Raw genomic sequence first — 21639 nt, 5'->3', positions numbered from 1 at the left:
TGCTGCTTGCACTTCTGAAGTCCTATCATTGCTTTCTGTGGTCGTATGGTTATCTAATCCCAGGATCTCCAGTCTTGATGTTTCACAGAGGATGGACAGCGTTTTGAGCTGTGAGCTTTGAAATCATAAGTCATCAGTTAGTGACGGGGAAAATCTCTTTTAATTGCCTCTAACCACTACAAAATAGGTTCTTCTTAAGCAAAAAGAGGAAATGGCCTCATTGTCTTAGAGGTAATTGAGACTGCGTCCCATCCTGAGCCTAGAGAACCTGGAAATTTGTAAATTGTCAAATTAACATAAGAAGCCCAGAAAAAAAATTTGTTCTTGGGTTCTCCTTGATTAATTGAGTTTAACTCCAGTGTTGACATTCTTTTGACAACCTTAACTCTGCAACTGTTTATGCAACGAACATAAGTCCAGTGGATTCTGAAGAAGGTGAAAAGCAGCTTTGTGCTAATATGCAACTCTTTAAGCTTTGCCTTAGTCACATGCAGCCACACGGGGGTTGGCTTTTACAAGTGCTGCAGGTTTTGGGGTTTTTCAGGCTTGTGGAGAGTTCTAGAGAGGAGCGACTGGTGTCTTGCAGCCCTTCATTCTCGTATGACCACCTTAGTGGCCGTCATGAAAACGAAACATAGGATTTGGTGTGTGTGTGTGAGGTAAGCTAATCGTGAAGTATTTGTCAGAATAAAGTAATTGACACACACTTATGATGTATGGATGACGCTGTCATATGGTGCGCTTACTTCACTTTCTAGTCAGTAATAATAATAATAATGGATTAGATTTATCTGCGCTTTTCCAGATGCTCAAAGCGCTTACATTGTGTCCATTATTCATTCACTCCTCATTCATACTTGGTGACGGTAAGCTATGGTTGTAGCCACAGCTGCCCTGGAGCAGACTGACAGAGGCGTGGCTGCCATTTCGCGCCTACAGCCCCTCTGACCATCACCGGGATCATTCATGCACATTCACACACCAGTGGAGCCACACTGGAGGCAAGGAGGGTGAAGTGTCTTGCCCAAGGACACAACAAAAGTTGGCTGAGGTGAGCGGGGATCGAACCGCCGACCCTTCGATCATTGGACAACCTGCTCAACCGCCTGAGCCACTGCCGCCCATTGGGAAGGTCTGAGGACTCGCTCCCTTACTGACCACGCACAAATGCTGCACGAATGGGTGTGCAGGTGATCCGTAAGTGCCTGAACACCTCTGATTGTACAATTTCCTAATTTCCACACTCCAAAAAACATATTTTGTAGATTTACTTAAAAGCCTTGTGTCAAGCGGTTGCACGCAAACACACTAATTGTTGTAATTGTTCTAAAGCATTCTTATGTAGTATAAGCTACGGAACCCCACCAGGGTAAATATTCTAGTATTCTATTCAAGAGTGTTGTGTAATCCTTTGCCTAAATTGTTGAGTAATGCAAAATATTAAATGTATTTAGTAATATTTACTCAAGATAAAATAAAAATTGAAAACATGAACTCTAGTAAAAGTAAAAGCAGCTACAGTTCATGTGTAAGAGGCTGGATGCGAGGAGCAAGCCTTTATACATTGAACAGCACTAAAAGACTTTGGGGATGTTGAAAAAATTCAACAATCTGAATCTCACCTTTACTTTACTTAACCTTTACTTTCCCCTCTGTGTTTTTTGAGTGTCCACTGCAACGTGTGGCCTGCAGCATGCCTATAGAAAAAAAATATGCATAAACATTGCTGTACAGGCTCACCAAGAGGTCTGAGATCTTCAAATTTTTGCCTAATCCTAACCCTAACCCTAACCCGCAGACAGCCTTTAAATAAGGGCAGTTGTGACAATGTGTAATGTGTTGCATGTTACTACAAAGCCAGTATGCTTTCCTCTGTTTCAGAATCAACGGAATCTCGTTAATCGCATAAATGATTACGGTATGTTAAAGGGCGTGTATTATTTTGATGTCCCCAGAGACATGTTTGGTGTTAAAGGGTTAAATCAATCAATCCAGACATTCAGTTAATTTTCAAAGACAAAGCCTGTGTTCTAACAAAAGAACCAAATATGAGGATTTCATCAGACAAAACATGCAAAGGTCCATCTTAAAATGTTGATAAACTTGCTCAAAGTTTAAATTGTACAGTAAATATTAGTGTTTGTGTTTTATATTGTAAAGAAGAAAGTTCACTCTGAAGTTGATGTGTGAAGCTAAAATAAATAGGGAAATATTTCAGCACTGTTTTCCATTTATCACCAAAACCTGAATTGTAATTTGAAAAAGTCGCTGTTTTGGGCAGCTTAAAGATCCCACATGTTTTCCAGACACTATGAATCTGATTTTTTCTTCTTTTCCTCACTGCGGTATGACAACAATCCTCTCACTGTTCTGACATTCCAAGCCAGAACCATGGCAGCGTTGTTTACTGCAGGAGCCATCACCATAAAACTGGGTTATTCGATTATGCAAGCATTTTTTTTTTTTTTTTTTTTTGGAGGGGGGCAGCTTTGTCAGAGATTGAAACCTCGAGAAGAGCCACAAATGTGGCTGTTTGCATTTCCTTCTGAGCATGTCCTGCATAATCAGAAAAGAAAAAACAGATGTGGGCTCATCTGGGTCTTGATTGGTGCCATTATAAACATTGGCGCACATTGACAAGTCTCTTCCTGTTACTCACAGTTTGTGGGGAGGCTTTTGTTCTGTTTTTGTGGTTCCTGCTGGATTTCACCACAGTCACGACACAGACATGTTTTTTAACTCGTTACGCCTTCTTAATTACCACTCTGAGTTTATTGGTTACATTGAATTTGCATTATTATGCAAGATGCATCAGAAGCTTCATGTGCCTTAAGCTATGTATGCAATGGGCATTAATTAGCCCTACGGTCCTGGTGTTCACACTGGACAAGCAAGGATGGGCTTCCTCTTTCTGTCCACCACCTACAGTTGGAAGAGGCTTGGTGCGAAATGTCAAAGCAGTGCAAATATCACAAATGTCCTCCAGGCCTTTTATTTCACGCTTCTGATCTGAGATAAGAAAGAGTGTGTCATGTAATTCCGTCCGTGAAACAAGCCACAATGATTAATTTGTTCTTAATGTTCAATTTTCAAACCTTTGGCATTTCTGGGAAAGGACGCCATCCATAAGTCACTACCAAATCTGAGTCTCTGATTGGTCGCAGTTCAACTGGTCTAACTTTCAATGTGCGTTGAACAGCCACATGTTTTGTACATTGAGCTTGTAAAACAGTTGTTAAAAATTACGTAGCTATGCTTGAACGACTGAGCCCCAAACGTGCATTTACATTGACCTTCGACTGAAAGTGGCCGCTTGAACGTGCGTTGCTGATGGTTGTGTGAATGTAGCTATAAATTTCCATTATGTAATAACAAACACCCTCAAATTTACTTTAAGATATTTAGAAGCCCAAGCATTCAACATGCTTATGCAGGATTTAGCTAACAGTGAAGCCAATGTCTTGGCAAAAATTTGTTTCAGTTACCACCAAACTGTAAATATTGCATAAAATAAAGAAAACTCATCAAAGATTTGGATAAAAATGTCATTAAAAACGAAAAAAGATTTGAAAACCAAAACGAATTTCCAGAAAACAAAATGAAATGTTAAAAAAATGAAACAACCAGAACTATGGGACATCGCTGATTGGATGATGACGTTTGTCCATCATGTCTGCCGTACGTTTTTTTGGTGTTGTTGGACCTTTATTTATCCAAGTAGATCAATTGACAACACGTTCTTATTTATAACGACAACCTGAGTTTGCAGCAGCAAAACAAAAACAAAACGAAAGTGGAATATAGTTTACATACACAGAAAATATAACATTTTCAACATCGATATTTACAATAGAAAGTCTACAAGAGGCACTAAGTTAAAAAACAGAAAGAAGCCCATAAAACCATTTATGCGGCATGAAGCCATACTGGAAATGCTCCGTACTTATCATAAACTTTCATTAGTATGCAGATATTAAAGACATATTAAAGTGATGTCCCATACTACCTACCTTTTATGGTATCTTAATGTTTTTCGTTTTTAAACATTTCATTTAGATTTCTTGAAATTACTTTTGTGTCCATTTTTATTTCGTTTCATTTTTTTTGTGTGTTTTGGTTTCTGAAATGTAAAGTTTTTTTTTATTATACGTTTTGCTTTTTTAATTGATCTGTAAAATGTTTTTTTTTTTTTTTTAATAATTTGTTGGTGTGATTTGGACTTCAGGGCCACCGTAACCAGGGGTTAAGAGGCGTTCAAAGAGCAGATCCCATTGTAAAACAACAACAGAATACTGTGTATAATGCAAGAGTAGAAAAAAAATCCACCATACTATAATTAAATACAATTTACTACAAAAAATGACTCCATGTGGCGCTTTAAACTCCTAGTTTGATCAAAGGGCTGACAGCACGCTCTCCAGACAAGAACACATGGCTCAGGGGTTTATGAATGCACGTCTGTGCGTGCTCCTGTTTTTGGAGGCCCATATATTAAAACCTAATAGGTTCCTCCTTTGCAGATGCCTGACTGACAATCTGACGGCTCGCTTGCGCAGCCATCTTATTTTGAAAAAGTCAAGAACCATCTGTGGCAGAAGTTCATCCTCAGAACTTTCCTTGCACGAGACACGAGTCGGGCGCCATCTGGATTCGCAAAAGTTAAATTTAATCAACAAACGCTCAGCGTTTCCATCTGGATCCCTGTAAAGATTTCCTGCTTAATCCTATTAATCTCTGTTTTTGAAATCAAAAATAAAAGATTGAGCTGAGCAGAGGAGGAATAAACACTTAAATGAAGCAAAGTTTTTGTGGCTGCTGCCTTTTGTATTTATAGATTGCAGAATAAAACAGACGGACATTAATCCATTTATGTCTAGGAAAGCTGGAAATATAGTAAAAGTCTGGCTTGATCCAAAAGAATCCTGTGGAGTAAATTTGGAGAACTTCTCCCTATTTGCTCTTTTTATCAGCGTACTAAAACCGACGAAAAACACAGAATATCTAGATCAGTGAGATGTTATTGTTGTCTTTTTATAATTTTCTTTATCTTATTTTATGTTGACCAGATAACATATTTATAGTGAAAGAGAAGCTGTAGCTGTTGCTAGCAATTAGGTATTTGCCATCCAAGATTAAAAATCCTTAAATTCCACAAGTTTTTCCCCCGTCACTTACTCAAAAAATCATCAACATTTGCATGCACTTCGTACTCGGTGAAAATAAATATTGGGCACAGTAAATGCTCCCCCCAAAAATAAATAAAAATAATGATAAAGTTGAGTCGCTGGTTCAAGCAACCTTCACAAAAATTTGGCCAAATTTTAAGTCTACCACCATCACAGAAATGTTGTTGATCTTTGACCTCAGATAGAGGCAGTCATCTTGATCTTTAGTACCTTCTATAATTTCAACTCCTAATCTCCTATTTCCTCGATCCTTAGCTACTTTTGGGGGGGGGCTTTGGCTCTAAAGTTTCTAGATTTCAAACGGAGGTTGTGTGGCGAGCTCGCAAATGTGTCTTTTTCCTTTTCCTCTGGTGTTTTTTACCGGAATATTGGGAAAATGTAACACGCGAATCCTTACACGAACAAAACAATATGACATACAATGTAAACAACTAAGGAATGTGGGTGTCGTTAACAAAAAACCTCAGTTGCTAAGGAAATCCCAAAAATTTACTTTTTTTTTTTTTTTTTTTTTTTTTTTTTTTTTTTTTTTTTAACTTGTCCTGTCCAACAGCTAGGCAAACAGATGAGAGCTGAGGGCCTCTTGTGTTGGACATATTTTATTCTAACAAGAGGGGTTATTCATCTTCAGACAAACCAAAGGTATGTCTGAATAAACCCCTTTTGTAATTGAGGCCAAACTTTATTAATTTCAATCATGTTTGAAAATCTTTGGTGTTGGACCGGACGGAAAAGGAAAGAGGGGAACAAGAGAGAGGGGGGGGTAGGAGGGTGATAATAGGAGGGGAAGGGGGGTAAGACCATGAAGCAGCATAGAGCAGACAGGTTTACTGGTTGTTTATCGTTACGGTACGGTTCAAATGTAGTACAAAAAGGGCGGGGCCTGTTCACACACACTCAAATATTATCAACACACCTGCTAGCCGCAGAAATGTCCACATGTCAACATGCACACAAAACAGATAGTGTTCACGAACGCATACCTATGCCTTTAAACCAACTAGTGTGAAATCTTTCATTCATTCAATCATGCAAACTATTAGTGCAAAGGTGAGCTAACACCTGTGCTCAGGTGAGTGTTTATGTTCTTCTAAAATGGATGGTGGAATGTGAAAAGAAGGAGGAGGAGCGCCCAGCCACCCCCACACCCATACCCCCGCCGCAGCAGCAGCGGCAGCCGGAATTCCCCCAGCGCCACCGGGAACAGGCAGGGAACAACCGCCCCCCGGGCGACCAAGACCGCCACCCAGGCCAGGGCCAGCAGGACCGCCGCGAGGCCCCCAGAGCCAGAGAGCAGGGAGGCGCAGAGGGAAAGAGAGCGCCGCCCCAGCCCAGCCAGGAAAGCAGCCCCCCGCCGCGCCGGAAGAGCCCAACGCAGGGCCCCACCGGAGAGGGACGCCCACAGCCCCAGACGAGCACCCCACCACCACCCAGGAGTTCCGGGCATCCCCCCGCCCCGACCCCAGGTACGAGCCAGGACCCCCCAAGGGAGACCCGCTCCGCACTCCAGGCAGCCACCCACCCGGCCCACGGTTGGTCCAGGTAGGAGCAAGGCAGGGGCCCGCCGCCCCCGCCCAGGAGGGGGGAACCCCGGGGAAAAAAGGGCGGCAAAAATTTACTTTTGCAGATTCTTCTAAAAATTACATCGATCTGTTCGTCAGGTCCAGGCGACCAAAAGATAAAATGGTTGCTATGGAGATAAATCGAACAGAAAAGCCACCATCTTGAAAAGTGTTTACTTCATAAATTTGTCACGTGTAGCTCTGATCAGGGTGGCGGGGATAGGGGGTGCAGCCGTTCTACTAGTGGGGGGTGGGTTAAATTTTAATTTAATTTACGTTGTTTTTGATAAATAAATGTCATTTTTACATTTTTTCTTTTTATCTGCAAGTTAGGTTCTGCTTCTTCCCCCACATGAGTTTGATGTGAGGCCCGTCCAGCAGTTTAATATTGAATGACCTCTGCGCTTCCTTTTGCTCAACAAAAAGCCGTTTTTGTTCTTCCGTCAGGTCACTTCACTTCAAAGAGAGAGACTCTTGAGGCTCCTCTCGCCGCTTTCCTACTAATTCCAGCACCCATTGAATCCATTGGGAGGGGGGTCATTTCACAAGCAAACTGCCATCCATGTGAAAGGGGGGGTACCGGGGTTCAAAGGCACGGCACAGGAGACTGCGGTGATCTCCACAGGGACGTACAAGGGCCACCTGCCCACATCAATTATAGAAGGCCCTCCAGATGTCAGGTTCTTGCCCTGTCCTCTCAACTCGAAGCGTCATTGGACAATCATGAGAAGAATTTTCCCTTAAAAGTCAAAACAACATGTTTTTCCTTTTTATTGGCCCCCATGTCTTTCGGTACAGACGGCATTCAACCTCTGTTCCATAAAAACCACAACGGCGCCTCTTCCATGATGCTCAGCTCGACACTTCCAGCTCAAAGTGCTGCGTGATCTTAGCAGTGAGGAACGCACATAAACACTACTAACTACATACACACAGTGAACTGAGTCTATTTTGGGTTATCCAGGCCGTATATCCAAACAAAAAGCTTGTCTCTGCCTTTTATTTGTTTTGATACGACGGCAGGCGTCATAGTTTGGCGTTTAGCGAGGCGCTGCCAACGGAAACGGGCTGGGTTTGGCTTTGGCGTGTGGACAGATTAGCGTCCTTCTTCCTGGGTTTATGAGTTGGCTCAGACGCTGTAAACATTTGGTCTCACGGTGCGCGCTAAACGACAGACAAAAGACAGAGCCCCACACTTTGCTGTTAGTTAGCAGGTGCACCATCTGGCTCCTCCATGTTGGTGTTTGTTGGAGATCCCATGTTGTTTCATCGCCCAGAAGATACCGGATCCGGTGGAATGTGGACTCCAGGGGGTTTCGGTTTGTGTCTCGCTGAATGAGCTGGATCCATGGGACGCCAGCTCAGCACCGGGCTGAACCGGGCCTCCACCCTCACATAAAGTCTTCCATCCCCCACCCCCCACCCCCACCCCTGCAATAATATTTCAAAGTTCACCAGAATATCATGCCGATTTTCCCTCCACCACACCCTTCAGAGCAATTTGTTTCTCTGCTTTTGTAAAACGTCACATTGCAGAATCAAGAGGAGTTTTTTCCAGTTTGGAAATGAAATTGAACACCGCAAAGAATGACTTCAATAAATAAACAGTTTAACAAGGTCTGAAAAAGAATTTGTTCTACTTTTTTTTATTCTAAACTTGTATTTTATTGCTAAAATAATAGATTTTGTTCTCTTTTTGTTTTGAGTTTTGCATGTTGATGAATGAAACCTTCTGTTTAACAATTTACCATTTCGTACTTTAGCATCACATCAACGAATCTTTTTTTTTATTTTTATTTGGGAATAAATTCCGCCATGAAGGGGTTAACATGTCCGGCATAGTAGTGAAGGAACAATCTGATGTTCGTGGAGTTCCTCAGGGCCAGAAAACTGCAGTTTCCTTCAAGGTGAGGGCGGAGCCTAAACCGCGGCGTGAGGAGTCGTGGGAACCCGCCTGAAGTGGTTACCTTGTCTTAATTCAATCAACCACTCCAGACCATAGCAGCAGCTGAGGATAAGAGTGTGTGTTGGGGGGTCAGAACCACTTCTCTCTGCCATTGAAGGCTTCAAAAGCGAAAACGCCACTCAGTCGTCCAAACGTGACTTTAGGCACTGCAGCAAAGTGCAGCTACCTGTTTGTTAATCAGAAGAGGGGGATACAAAGACAGCTCTTCATGCACACCCCCGCCCCCCACCCACCCCCCACAGCTTCCACGTCCCCCCTGCTGACTGAATATGTGATAAATATGCATGAACTAGAACAGAGGCGACCTCTGACACAAAGTGAACCCCCACCCCCATTCCCAGCGTCCCAAACAGGAAGTACCTGCTGGCTCTACAGAGAAATAAATAGCTATTAGTCATTCATTTTTCATAATACCCATTGTTGCTCTGATATCTACGTTCTTAGTAATTCAAATTTTTTGTCATTATACTTCTTTTTGTAAGTCATTTAAGTTATAAACTGAGCACTAAGATGCCTCAAATTAAATAAGTGGTTTCAATCAAACATTTGAAAGCTTTTGATTGAAAGGTTCTCTCAAGTTTAAGTGGTAGGGGTGTGGACTTCCAACAAGATCACACCTGATTGGAGCTCGGACCAATCGCTGCTTACTGATGCCATCTCCCTCCAACATTGCAGCATTTTTGTATTAGTGCTGTGACATTTTTCTTATGATTGTTCAATGGTGCTCCGAGTATATAGGAAAGGGTAAAATGATGGAGGATTTTCACAATTTTAAGAATTGACCTCACCAATTAATTTTTCTTTTCATTTATGTTTTATAAAAAGAACATTAAGCTCAAAATTGCATTTCTGTGTATTTTTCTTCAAATTGCTGTGAATTAGGAGCAATTCCTTCTTCTCCTCTGCAGAGCTCAGGTGTCATTTTCTCACCCGCTGTTTGAACTCGTAGAAACGTTTTGACACACGCCTCCTTTTTTCTTATGAGAAAGTCCCACAGGTTCTGTTTTATTTTATTTTTTTTGTCCGAAGTTCAGCGTGAACTTTTCACCCTTTAAATTAAATCAAGCGGTATCTTCTAACAAAATATTTGAGCTGAAGATAAAAGGCTTTTAATTTCCCTGCAACACTTGAAGTGGACTAAAGCTTGCAGACCTAAGGGACGGCGGTGTTGACTCTCACCACAAGAACCTCCGGGATCCTTGAATTTTCGCCTCCCCTTCTGGCTGCTCCCCTGATGAATCGGCTTTGAGTCTGTTTGCTCTCAGCCTCCAGCTAATCTGCAAACTCCATCTCTTAGTCTAGAAATTGCCATAAGTGGTCATGACTGCAGCTCAGAGAATCCTCTTTGGTGGACAGAAAAGATTGCAGCTCAGATTTGACTGAAGGTGATGAGTTGGTGTTGTTAGTGAGCCTTCAGTCCGCTTATTGCAGAGAGATTCTGTGCAAACGGCTGCAGCTGAGCCTTCAAATCCTCATAGTCACAACGTTTTCAGATCTGGAGATTTGAGCCTCCATTGTTAATCTATGTGTTTGGGGTTTGATTGACTTGAAATGAATAAAATGTAAATTTGTAAAGTTGATAGACATATTGTTAATTTGAAAAAATATATATTTAAAATTTAAAGAAATACTGAAAACTTGTATTTCACACAAAAACATTTTAACAAATGAAAAAAAAATCGTCTTTTTTATTACAGCTGCTATTCTGTTTTTTTCACTTGTTTATTTTTCGTTCTCTCCCTCTTTGCTTTCAGTCCCCATTTTACAGTTTCAGAGTTTGGCCCATTTTGACGTGAGGGCGAGGCTTTGAATGCGATTGGCTACAGGCATATGATTGACATCTTGTTACAGAAGTTACGATGATGTAATTTCCGCTCCAGAACAGCTTCTGTTGTTGGCGCTGCCTGTGTCATCCCTCCTCAGACTGTACACGAGAACTGGACTGAGTGCCTCCTCCCCCTTTGCGTTCCAAACAGGAAGTGTCCACCGACTCCAAGAAGCCAAAATCCTATAGACTTCTATTGAAAAATAAACAGCTGTTACGCTATTGGTCAGAATAGACATTCTTGGTTTGAAGACTTAATGACGTGTTCTCGATCATTCCTTTTTTCTCTAGTGCAAATTATAAACTGACCAATCAGATGCCTCAATATGAGTAGGCACTGCCTGCTGGCCCCCACATCAGATGTTTTAACCTTTGACAGATTTACTGTCCCCCGCTTTCGAGTGGAAGGGACTTCCAACAAGCTCACTCACAATAGGCGAGAGTGGTCGCCATAGAAACTCAGGCGGACTTGGACCAATCACTGCTTACGGACAATTTCTGGGTCCAACATGGCGCGAAAAAATGTCTACTGAATTTACTTCCATATGTTGGAGTAAACCATCTTCTATGGGTGACGTCACACTCACGCCGTCCAGTTCTCTCATATGAGAGGTTTGGTACATCGGGGACACGCGCCAACAACAGACTGTTTTGGAGTGGAAACGACATCATCGTAACCTCTGGCACCCAACGTCATTACCAATCAATCGCTTTATTTATACAGCACTTTTCGTCAACATGGAGTCGAAAACAAGGTGCTTAACAAAAAAGACATAACATTGGGCAACAACAATAAAAAAGTCATAAGACGCCAGAATAAAAGCAACCACAAAAAAAAAATAGATGGAAAAAGCAAGGAAACACTGTGATGAAAACTATGTCCCAGTAGCCAATGGGCTCAAAGCCCCACCCCCACATAAAATTAGCATCAACCGCCAAAGCTAAAGGATGAGAGAAATGAAAAAACTAAAGATGAAAATACAAAACAGCAGCTGTTACAAAAAACATTTTTGTATATTTGGTAAAAATTTCCGGTTTATAGGTTTATTTTAGTCACTTTTTGGGCATTTTTTTAAATGTAAAACATTTTTTATCAAATTTTTTGTATTTCTTTCATGTGTCCTTTTTAGTCAAAAACTGTTTTTCAAATTTACAATTTGGTTTTCATTCACGTTAATCTGATCCTGATTTGACCCCGTACAGGTGGGTCAAACGGAACGGACGTCTTTCACCATTCAGTGTGAACTTAATCTAACTTCTGTGGGGGCTTTTTTCTATCCTCGTAGAGCTTCAGGCCTCTCAGGCCTTTGAACACTATCGAATATCTGACAAGCCCATGGACTACAGGATCCTGCACATGGACGAGGACCAGGATAGGATGTATGTGGGCTGCAAGGACCACGTCCTCTCCATGGACATCAATAACATCACCCATGGCTCGCTGAAGGTCAGCAGATGCTTCTGGTTAAGGTTTCTTTCTCCTTATGAAAGTTCATGCATCGTCGTAGACTTTTTAGTTTTGTAATTCATGATATGTAAACGACCCAACATTTAGCAGCATTTAGCCTGATTCAAAAAGCTCTCCACCAGTTCTGAATGCTCCATTTCAATGAAAGGCTTGAAAGGGTACAAACAGATGGGAAAGCATTCAGGCTTTTTACCCCCAGAGAGCTGCACTGCAGCTATTTATTTCCCCATAAATGGCATAATATATTCACAGACCTTTAAACTGACCCCTCCCAGTTTTAAAAACACGTTTTGCTCCCCACCACTGAGCTGTTTTTGTTCATTTTCCACAATTGTTGGTATGCAAATGAATTTTATTGCCTTTTTTTCACGTTGTGCTGCTCACCTGTGCGTTTAAATTCTGCCACCAGGTGTTCTGGCCGGCGTCTGCCAGCAAAATAGAAGAGTGTCAAATGGCAGGAAAGGACCCAACAGTAAGTACAACATATTCATCATTCTTTTGAATAAAATGCAACATGAAAACACACATTTTAGGTCAAAATCATTAAATATTACTAATAACTTGTAAAAAATGAAACCCACCAATAATGTCCAAACTTCGAAACTAAACAAAAAAAAAGCTTTTCTCTTTCAGTGTCAACTTATCTTAGTAAATTCTCTCCACCATCCTGCTTAAATCTTTTATATATATTTATCTTAACCAGATTAAAATATATATTATGTATAGGATGAAAAAAAACTGTCTCAAACACGATGGTAGCTGGGGTTTTCTGCAACAAGACATAAGACAAACTAAAAGCAAAATAATGCTTTTTTAATTGGAAATTTTGATTATGTTTCTGTTTTTCAACTTAAAATCATTTAATTTTGCACAAATTCTTCTGATTTAGTTGAAAATTCTTGACAAAACATAGCAAATAAACCCATGCCAGGTTTTTTTTGATTGGGTCAAACATTTTTGACTCAAGACTTTAGCAGTTGAATGGATTGAGTGGAAACTTTGCTATTTTGTGAAGAAGAAAAAAAAGTCCAGTCCACTGTTCCAACTCCCAGGGTCACAGCTGGATGGGTCATAAGTCAAAGGCGGCAGAACCCGAACATGACAGGCAGAGGAAGCTATCATGTGTCCGCCACCAGATTCTCGAGGACGCAGGTAGACAAAAATCCTCAAGTGACTCCAAAAAGACCGACCCCGCCTGCAGGAACTGAGGTCTCAGTTTGCACAGACAGAAATCTTAACGTTTTCACTTACAGGCTCAAAAACATGTAGAAAAGGCACAGGAGCATCGTTTCCACATCGCCATGGTTTCAAAAAAGGTTTAAATTGCTGCATGATCGAAACCCCTAAAAAAATAAAGAAGCAAACATAAGAAGTTTTTGAAAGTTTTGAGTTTCTTTTCTTTAAAAGATTACAAGTGGGGGTCTGTCAGAAGCTTTAATCTTCATTTTCTGCACATTTGTTAAAAATATAACAGCTTAACATCACTTATTTGGGGTTTGTACTATAAAAAAAGGAGCATTTAGGTCAAAGTTAAAGATATTTAAAAAGCGTTTTAATGTTGAACGGCTCACAATTTTTGTTAGTCATATCATTTTTGTTTTAAATCAAAATTTAACAGTAGTCATACAATTACAAGAAAAAAGTTATAGCTCTATATTTTATTTAATTATAATAAAAAAAGTCAACTTGTCCTCAATTTAACAAGGAAAAAGTTGTACAGTAAAAGAAAACAATTTGATATTTTTACTAGAATTAAATCGTTCAATTGTACTGTCATGATTTAAAAATGTAAAATTTTACAAATTGTACCATTATGAGAAAAACTTCATGCAAATATAGTTGTGCAATTATGTGGAAAAAGTCAAAGCTTTTACGATAACAAAATTTATCGTAACATTTTCTAACCGCTTTACTTTTTTACTTCATGAAATAGCAATTTTAATTTCAATAAAGTCTGAGTTTTTTTCCCTGCGAAATTACAATTGTGTATTTATTCTTGTAAAATTTGATATTTTTTCTCATAATTTTATGACTTTCATCTCATAAAAGCAATGGTTGTTTATTTTCTGTTATGGTTGCCCTTAAACTTTTTCATAGATTTCCTAAAAAATAGTCATTTGAACTATAAAAGCCTAGAATAACATTCTGAGCTTCACTTAATGAATCCTGCTAGATCTGATGAAGCTGAACAACAAAAGTGATCCTGCATCTGCTTTTTTAATTTTAATCGACGCGTCCTGACACTAACTTTCTGGTTTTAAGGGGGAAGCTTAAACACGTCACTAATTTTTAACGTGCCACACGATACAGGATTCCACTTAATTTAACATCAACTTAAACAGCAAAAACATTAATATGTTTCACGGGGTTAAAGGCCTAAACCTCCTCTCTGCTGCGTGCCCTCCACCTATCCATCCTCTGACTCATGCAGAGAACCAGGGTTTAGTTCCAGAAATAGAGACGCTGCTTCCAGTAAACGGAGTGACTGCTGCTGCTGCTCTAAGGTATCCTGCGCCTGCTGCAGACACGCTTCCTCAAATATTTGGGCGAGCCGGAGCTGCTGTGGGGCCTCTCCTACCCATCATCCACTTTGAGGAGCCAGCTTTCTCAGCTGTTGTTATTTAACTTTTTTGTTGTTATCATTTCTGCTCACATTCTTGACTCTGATGAAATGTGTGCTTCAGTGGAGCACCAGAGGGGGGCGCCAGTGCAAAAACATGTAGGTCAGTGATAAAGGGAGCTCTGCTTAAGCCTCAGAGAAACAAAAGGAGGATGATGCTCTCAGACATCAGGAGGGAGTGTTCACAAAGGGAACGGCGCAGAAATAAGATAAAGGTGTGATAGCAGAGATGAGACGCTCACACACTCTGCTGATAAACCCTCAGAGGGGCAGCAGCTGGCAGGCGGCTGACCGCTCTCCTCCTGTCCTGTCAGTTTTCAGAGCTTGTGTGATTCCTCAAGGCCACATCAATGTCATAAGATATAGTGAGGACGAAGACGGCGAGGATTTGGCTTCATCCTGGGATCAAATTGAAGTTTATTTATAAAGCACTTGTCGTACAAATGTAACACAAAGTGCTTTACAAATCAGTGATGACTGACGTCATCCGGTTCCAACATGTCAGCAGTTGTATTGAGATAAAGTGGCGACTGGCTTAACTTTACACTTCACGTCGTTGAAGCAGGAAGTAAACCATTGTCATTTATTGTTTGTTTGTTTGTTATTGAGCCTGTTTACAGTCACTGCAACAACCAAATTACATAGCTGGGATCAATAAAGTGTCTTTATCTTATCTTATTTTCTATGGATGACGTCATACACTCACTCGGTCCAGTTCTCATACCAGGCCTCATGCTGTGAAATCCTTTGAGATGGCAGCCCAAGACCATAAAAACATTAATAAACAAACAAAACTAAAAAAAACAACCTTCAAATCAATACTGAATCACACAGAGAGCCAAGCAGAGATTTTAAAAGTTTTTCCCGCCCCCTCATCATCGTCGGCATCTGGCTGAGCTCTGTAGTAGTTGAAGGTTTGAAGATTTGTATCAAAGTTTAAGATATAAGAGAACATGATTGTTTTTTTTTATGTGATACAAAATGCCGTTAACATTTTCCCAAAGTCGTGATCACAGGAACCTTCCTCCCTTTTGTGTCTCCAGCACGGCTGTGGGAACTTCATCCGGGTGGTGCAGCCGTACAACAGAACCCATATGTTCATGTGCGGCAGCGGCGCCTACAGTCCCGTCTGCGTGTTCATCAACCGCGGACGCAGACCTGAGGTGTGTTTGGCAGGATGGATTCAGCTTGTTAGAGCTGAAGGTTCACCAAAGAAATGAATCTTTTGTGTCTCTGATTTCACCCACGCTGCTGCCTCCACAGCAGGATAGGAGCTCTATCTGCCAGTAGAAAGGCCGGGAAATGGCGCATCCTTTCCTACATGAAACATGAAGGAGGCACTTACTGTCTGGGGGGTTTCATTTATACTACAGAGCTTTGGAGAACCAACACAGATGCAGTTTTGAGGCGGTTTCACACTAGAACCATAAGCATCACTGGAGTTTGTTTCTTTTATGCGACTTTGTCTCTAATATTCTTTTCCTCCTTTTTACTTCTCAATTTTTCTCTTTTAATTTAATTCTCCAGATGGCAAAACATTGAATAAATTGTTATTATCACAACACGGCTCGTTTCGATTATCACACTGTTAAGTGTCAACATATGGTGTTAAAAGTATGAAACCTGATCGGCGTCGAGTGTCAAGGAAGGCAGTTTGATTAGAATATAAGGGTGAAACAAAGAGTGGAGAGCTGCTTCTGCGCTACAGAAGAAGAAGAAGAGAAGAATCTTCACCTGCAGAAGGCTGCTAACCACTCCAAAGTGCAGAAAAGCAGGCGCTCTCCTTACTGGAGAGCTTTTTGTCATTCGGGGTTTTTGTTTGAAAGGCAGCCGGCTCTATTTGCAGCTTTAACCATGTCGGAGGAGATCTGTGAAGTGTAAAAAGATGTTCTGGAGAGGAGACAGCAGGCTTAGAGAGGACCTTTGCTCTTAGTAAGTGATATGGATATGTTTGAGAAGAGAAAAACACTGGAGCTTTTAGATATATTTTTGAATTTTGTCTCAGTAAATGAGTTTAACATTTTAGATCAACAATAATGTCACCAGAGAATTTCAGACACCTCCTCTGATCTTCCTGGCAGCTCCATCAGAGCTGAAGAAATGTAGATTCATCCCCAGCTTTGCCACATGGAGAGGTTGAAACTTGGCAGCTTCTCCACCTGAAGCTGACAGATGGTGCATCTATGGAACACATCAGCAGAAAAAATCCTCTTTCTGCAGACTGGAATGTTTCATTAAGAGCCCATATGATCCATGGAGGCTCGTTGTATCCAAAGGAAAGGCTACTTCTACATTTTGGGGGGTTTTGTTCAAGCAGTTAGTTATGATGTTCTGTATTTCACTGAATGGATTTATTTATTGTATTTGTCCTTCTGTCTGTGACAGGAACAAGTGTTCTTCATTGACTCCCGGAGTGAACCGGGAAAAGGGAGATGTTCCTTCAATCCTCAAGTGAATACAGTCTCTGTCATGATCAGTAAGTCCCTTCGTCTAACTCCACAGCTCTTTTTTTGGTGTGAATTCACTACATCTTTATTTCAGATCTGATGGTAATCGCATGTTTCAGCTTTCATTTTCCTTTAACTTTGGTAGAAGGCAGAGAAAAAGTCCAACTTCACAGGATTTAGCTGTCCTTTCTGTACTTTCACGATAATTTAAGTTTTTTATCAAGTAAAGGACTAAAAGGCAAAGAGAAAGGTGGATGATTAAACGATTTTTTTAAAACAAGTAGCCAACAGGGTGCTGCTGAATAAATCAATATGTTAGCTATATATTTCTTCTAAATAAAACTGTATCAATACTTTTAGGGGATTCTGTGTGGTAAATAAAAGCATTACTTAAAACTAGAGCTGTGGTACAAATTCATACACACTGTTGACCTATTGTAAATCTTCGACTGCCTACGCAATTAGTGTAGTTCCAATATTTGTTTGTTTTTTTACTTGTCCCACCAAGCAGGTGAACAAACAGATAAGAGATGAAGACTCTTGTGTTGAACAGATTTAACTGTTTAAAAAGGGGCTTAAAAATCTTCTGACACACGAGGTGTATATTTGTATAAACCCCTTTTGGATTTTAGGTTAAACTATTTATATTAAATATGTTCCATTGGATTCTGACGCAGCTTTTTCTCAGAGTGAGATTGCTTTAGCTGCAGTAACACTTCGCTACTGTAAAGTATTGCATAATGCCTCAAAGCTACTTTTCTCCAAATCAGAATCTCTTGGAATTGCATTATTTGGAGTTATTTTTACTGATTCCGAATTCTAGGACTTTTTTTAATTTAGCCCTGCGTCGTTCAAAATGGCAAAAAAATTAATATCCTCTAAGAACCTTTTTTCTTTTTTTTATTAATGTATTAAACATGTTATTCCTGAACTCTGAATGAATATGTTTTGTTTTTTATGTTGCATTAATAAAATGTATTATTAGTCACTTCAGTTAGCACCACATTCAGACAAATAAACCTCACTTTGCAGCAGTTCAGAAAAGTCATCTGCTGTGAAGAGATGGTGTGGTTTTTTTTTCTTTGCACATTGTAAACACAGGAGGCGGCGTCTCCTTCAGGCCAAACCTCTGATCCCTTCTCAGATAACAGGTGTAGAGTTACTCCGCTCCCCGACACCTGAGCATCGCCGCATCAGCAGCAGCTCATCAGAGGAAGAGCGAGGGCTCTGCCGGATCCAGGGAAGATCAAGTTCTGCCGGCGTGGTGATGCAGCACTCTGAGTCTCTGAGGACGCTCCCTGGGAGTTTAGGGACTCAATTAAAACTTTGTTTCTGCTTTTCGTTCACTTGATTTGGCCCCTCTGAGACTGTCTGGGACCTGTCAACACTTTGTGGGAATACAAAATGACTACACAACTCCCAAAGCACACAGTTGGTAGCAAATAGATGATGAACTGATAGGGCAGAGGAAATGACATGAGGCAGTTAACAGCAGCAGGAGATAAACGACTATTTCAATCAGCTCTGATCGTCTGACCGCGGTTAGTGTTTAGGATGAGAACCTGTCAAACCAACTTGTTTGTGTGCACACAGACCAGGAGCTGTTCTCAGGCGTGTACATCGACTTCATGGGGACGGATGCTGCCATCTTCAGGAGCCTGACCAAGAGGAACCCAGTGCGAACAGATCAGCACAACTCCAAATGGCTCAGCGGTGAGCACCCTTCACCGGCCTAATAAACTGGTGAATTAACTCAAAGCAAGCCTGTCTCCTCTTTTCTGTTTCTGTCAGAGCCTTTCTTTATCGATGCCCACCTCCTTCCGGACGGAACAGACCCGAACGATGCAAAACTCTACTTCTTTTTCCGGGAAAGGCTGACAGACAACAGCGGGAACACTAAAAATATCCACACCATGGTTGCCAGAGTGTGTCCAGTAGGTGCCCTTGCTTCAGCGGGATCGATCAATCCTCCCGTGTGTTCGGTATTGAGTTCCTACCTACAGCTTATGTCTGCAGAACGACATCGGTGGACAGCGCAGCCTCGTGAACAAGTGGACCACCTTCCTCAAAGCAAGGATGGTGTGCTCCGTGCTGGAGGAGGACGGCACAGAGACCCACTTTGATGAACTTGGTGTGTCAAAACGGACTCCCTACAGTTGTTTTTCTTTCTGGTCACTTGCCCCATGGAAGATGATTGAGCAAAATTTGTAGTTTCAAACATGTCTGAGAAAAAATCTTCCTCACTTTGAGTGGCTGCTTTCTCCATAAACAGTCCTGTGTTTTGTCTGGATTGGGATTTAAGCCCGTTGACTCATTTCAAAGCAGCTGCCATGTTGCTTTCGGTGACTTTAAGTTCATATCTGACCACATTAGTCCAGTACTTTTCCGAACATAGTATCCACAAGCACCATCTATTGATTTAACAAGCTCAATCTATCAGTTGGAGACATGTAATAAGTCATGCACACATGGCCTTTCGGCAATCTCTGCCAGCAAGAAAAAGTGGGAAATTTGTTGCCTATTTTTTACAAGAAAAGGCACTTGCAATTATCCATGTAAGCACATGTGTGTTTCCTCCCACAGAGAGTGTGTTTTTGCTGGAAACCGAGCAACCCAAGGGCCTGTTGGTGTTCGGGGTCTTCACATCTACAAGGTAAGACGGATGCAGCCGACTGTGACATTCCTCGCAGGCCTCAGTGGTCATGTGAATCCCTCAATGTCTGCAGAGGAAGATGCATCTGCAAACATGGAGACGTCACATGTCATGTGGGACAACAGCTGTGATGAGCAATTATACATCCTCTTGGTTGCTTTACCACATGGCATCCATTTTGATGTTCTTTCCTTTGGATCGCCTGTTGTCCACAGGGATAGTGTGACAGGAGATCTGTTCCTGAATGTCTTCCAGAAGCGTAGTATGAGTGTTCTGATGTCGCTGAGGTTTAAGCGCTTCCAGCACGAGGATAATTTTAACGTGACACTTTTATGTAGAGGCAAATTCCAATCCCTTTTGTGCACTGAACCAAATGTCATATGAATCATTTTTACATATGTGTGCATGTATATATTTATGTTCACTAATATAACAATTTGAGCTGCTGAAGACATGGGAATATTTAAGAGAAAAGCACAGCCCAAAAGCCAAAGGATACTTAGCATTAGTAAGAGAAGCTAAACTATAAATTGAATACATACTTACTATGATTTTTTTTTCTTCAAGTATTCAATTTTGAAAAGACTATCTGAACATCAGATAAACATGAAACCTCATACATTTAGTGCGATTTGTTGAAAAAAAAGTGGAGAACCAAACCAAGTTGCTAGCTAGTTTCTTTTCAAGAAAAAACTTTCCAAGGAGCTTGTATGTGCTGGCTGAACAGTAGATCTGAGGTTTTGTGCCAAAACACTTTGCCAAAGCTCATCTTCCAAACTGTCAAACAGCTTTTTTCTGCTGTTGCTCATACATTTTCTTTTCAGCTTTTGTGTTGCCACAAACCGCTTTCCAAAGGAGGAATTAAAAGGAAATAAAGATGTAATTTTCTGAAAAACAAATTGTAATGCTGAGAAGGATCGCCACAGCAAAGAAATAATTTACCCAACATGCATTTCATTAGTTTTTATATTAGGTTTAGTTATAAAAAAAAAAATCATTTTCCGGTCAGTTTGGAAGAATTCCTGTGCTAAGTACGACTTGCATTTCAAAAGATTTATGAGAAAAAAAAGTATTTGTTCAATCCTGCCTTGACCTTTGACCTCCCATTGAATTTCCAGACAAATTAGTTCATTTAATTGAATTATTTTCACCTTGGAACAGATGTGACTGTGTAAATGTTAGTTAAAGACAAGAGCATACATGACTAACTTTTTTAAAAATCATCTACCAGAGCTTAATGGCAGCATATTTTGAGTTTAACGTGTGATTTAAATAATCTGTTTGCGTGCCACATTACTTCCTCTCCCAACAAAGACCCTTTTATATGCTAAGCATTGTCGTTTGAACTGTCAGAGCCAAACTACATCACAAATCGGCGAGAAAAAGGTGAGCGGCTCCCACTGGTGCATGACAGTATCCTCCCAGACTCCAGAACTCCATCTTTAGCAACAGCAGCAGATTGGCATCGTTTCATCATTTCATTCACCGCCTGCCTCTTCTGTCCTCAGCTCTGTTTTTAAAGGCTCAGCCGTGTGCGTCTACAACATGGCGGACATCCTCACCGTCTTTAACGGGCCCTTCGCTCACAGAGAGGGCCCCAATTTTCAGTGGGTGGCATTCCAGGGCCGGATCCCCTACCCAAGGCCTGGAACGGTAAGCCCATTTCCGGCCTTTAGTTGCTGCTCTCAACTCAAATATGAGGGGGGGAAGAGGGCAAATTTGAAGTTTTTTATATGATCTGATTCTGCACTGCAAAAAGTAAATCTTAGACTTAAATAGACTCTTTTCCCCCATATATATATATATATATATATATATATATATATATATATATATATATATATATATATATATATATATAGGTTGTCCCACATGACACATGACAAGGTTGTCCCACATGACATATATATAT

The 21639-nt window shown here is 40.8% G+C and overlaps 1 protein-coding gene across 1 annotated transcript in view; it reads left to right on the top strand.

Moving 5' to 3' along the window:
- Window positions 1-21639, top strand: part of sema3c (sema domain, immunoglobulin domain (Ig), short basic domain, secreted, (semaphorin) 3C) — a 44558-nt gene that overhangs the window by 12358 nt on the left and 10561 nt on the right. The window contains exons 3-11 of the mRNA XM_023952565.2: window positions 11826-11986; window positions 12417-12479; window positions 15671-15790; window positions 17013-17103; window positions 18668-18787; window positions 18866-19008; window positions 19091-19205; window positions 19658-19727; window positions 21236-21380. Of these exons, the coding sequence (XP_023808333.1) occupies window positions 11826-11986; window positions 12417-12479; window positions 15671-15790; window positions 17013-17103; window positions 18668-18787; window positions 18866-19008; window positions 19091-19205; window positions 19658-19727; window positions 21236-21380 (1028 nt within the window). The remainder of the gene's footprint in view (window positions 1-11825; window positions 11987-12416; window positions 12480-15670; window positions 15791-17012; window positions 17104-18667; window positions 18788-18865; window positions 19009-19090; window positions 19206-19657; window positions 19728-21235; window positions 21381-21639) is intronic.

Source organism: Oryzias latipes, chromosome 23, assembly GCF_053564925.1.
Source record: "Oryzias latipes strain Hd-rR chromosome 23, Olatipes_Hd-rR_3.1".
In the NCBI taxonomy this organism is placed as follows: Eukaryota; Metazoa; Chordata; class Actinopteri; order Beloniformes; family Adrianichthyidae; genus Oryzias; species Oryzias latipes.
The sequence above is the reverse complement of the archived record's forward strand: the minus strand, read 5'-3'. Positions and strand labels throughout refer to the sequence as shown.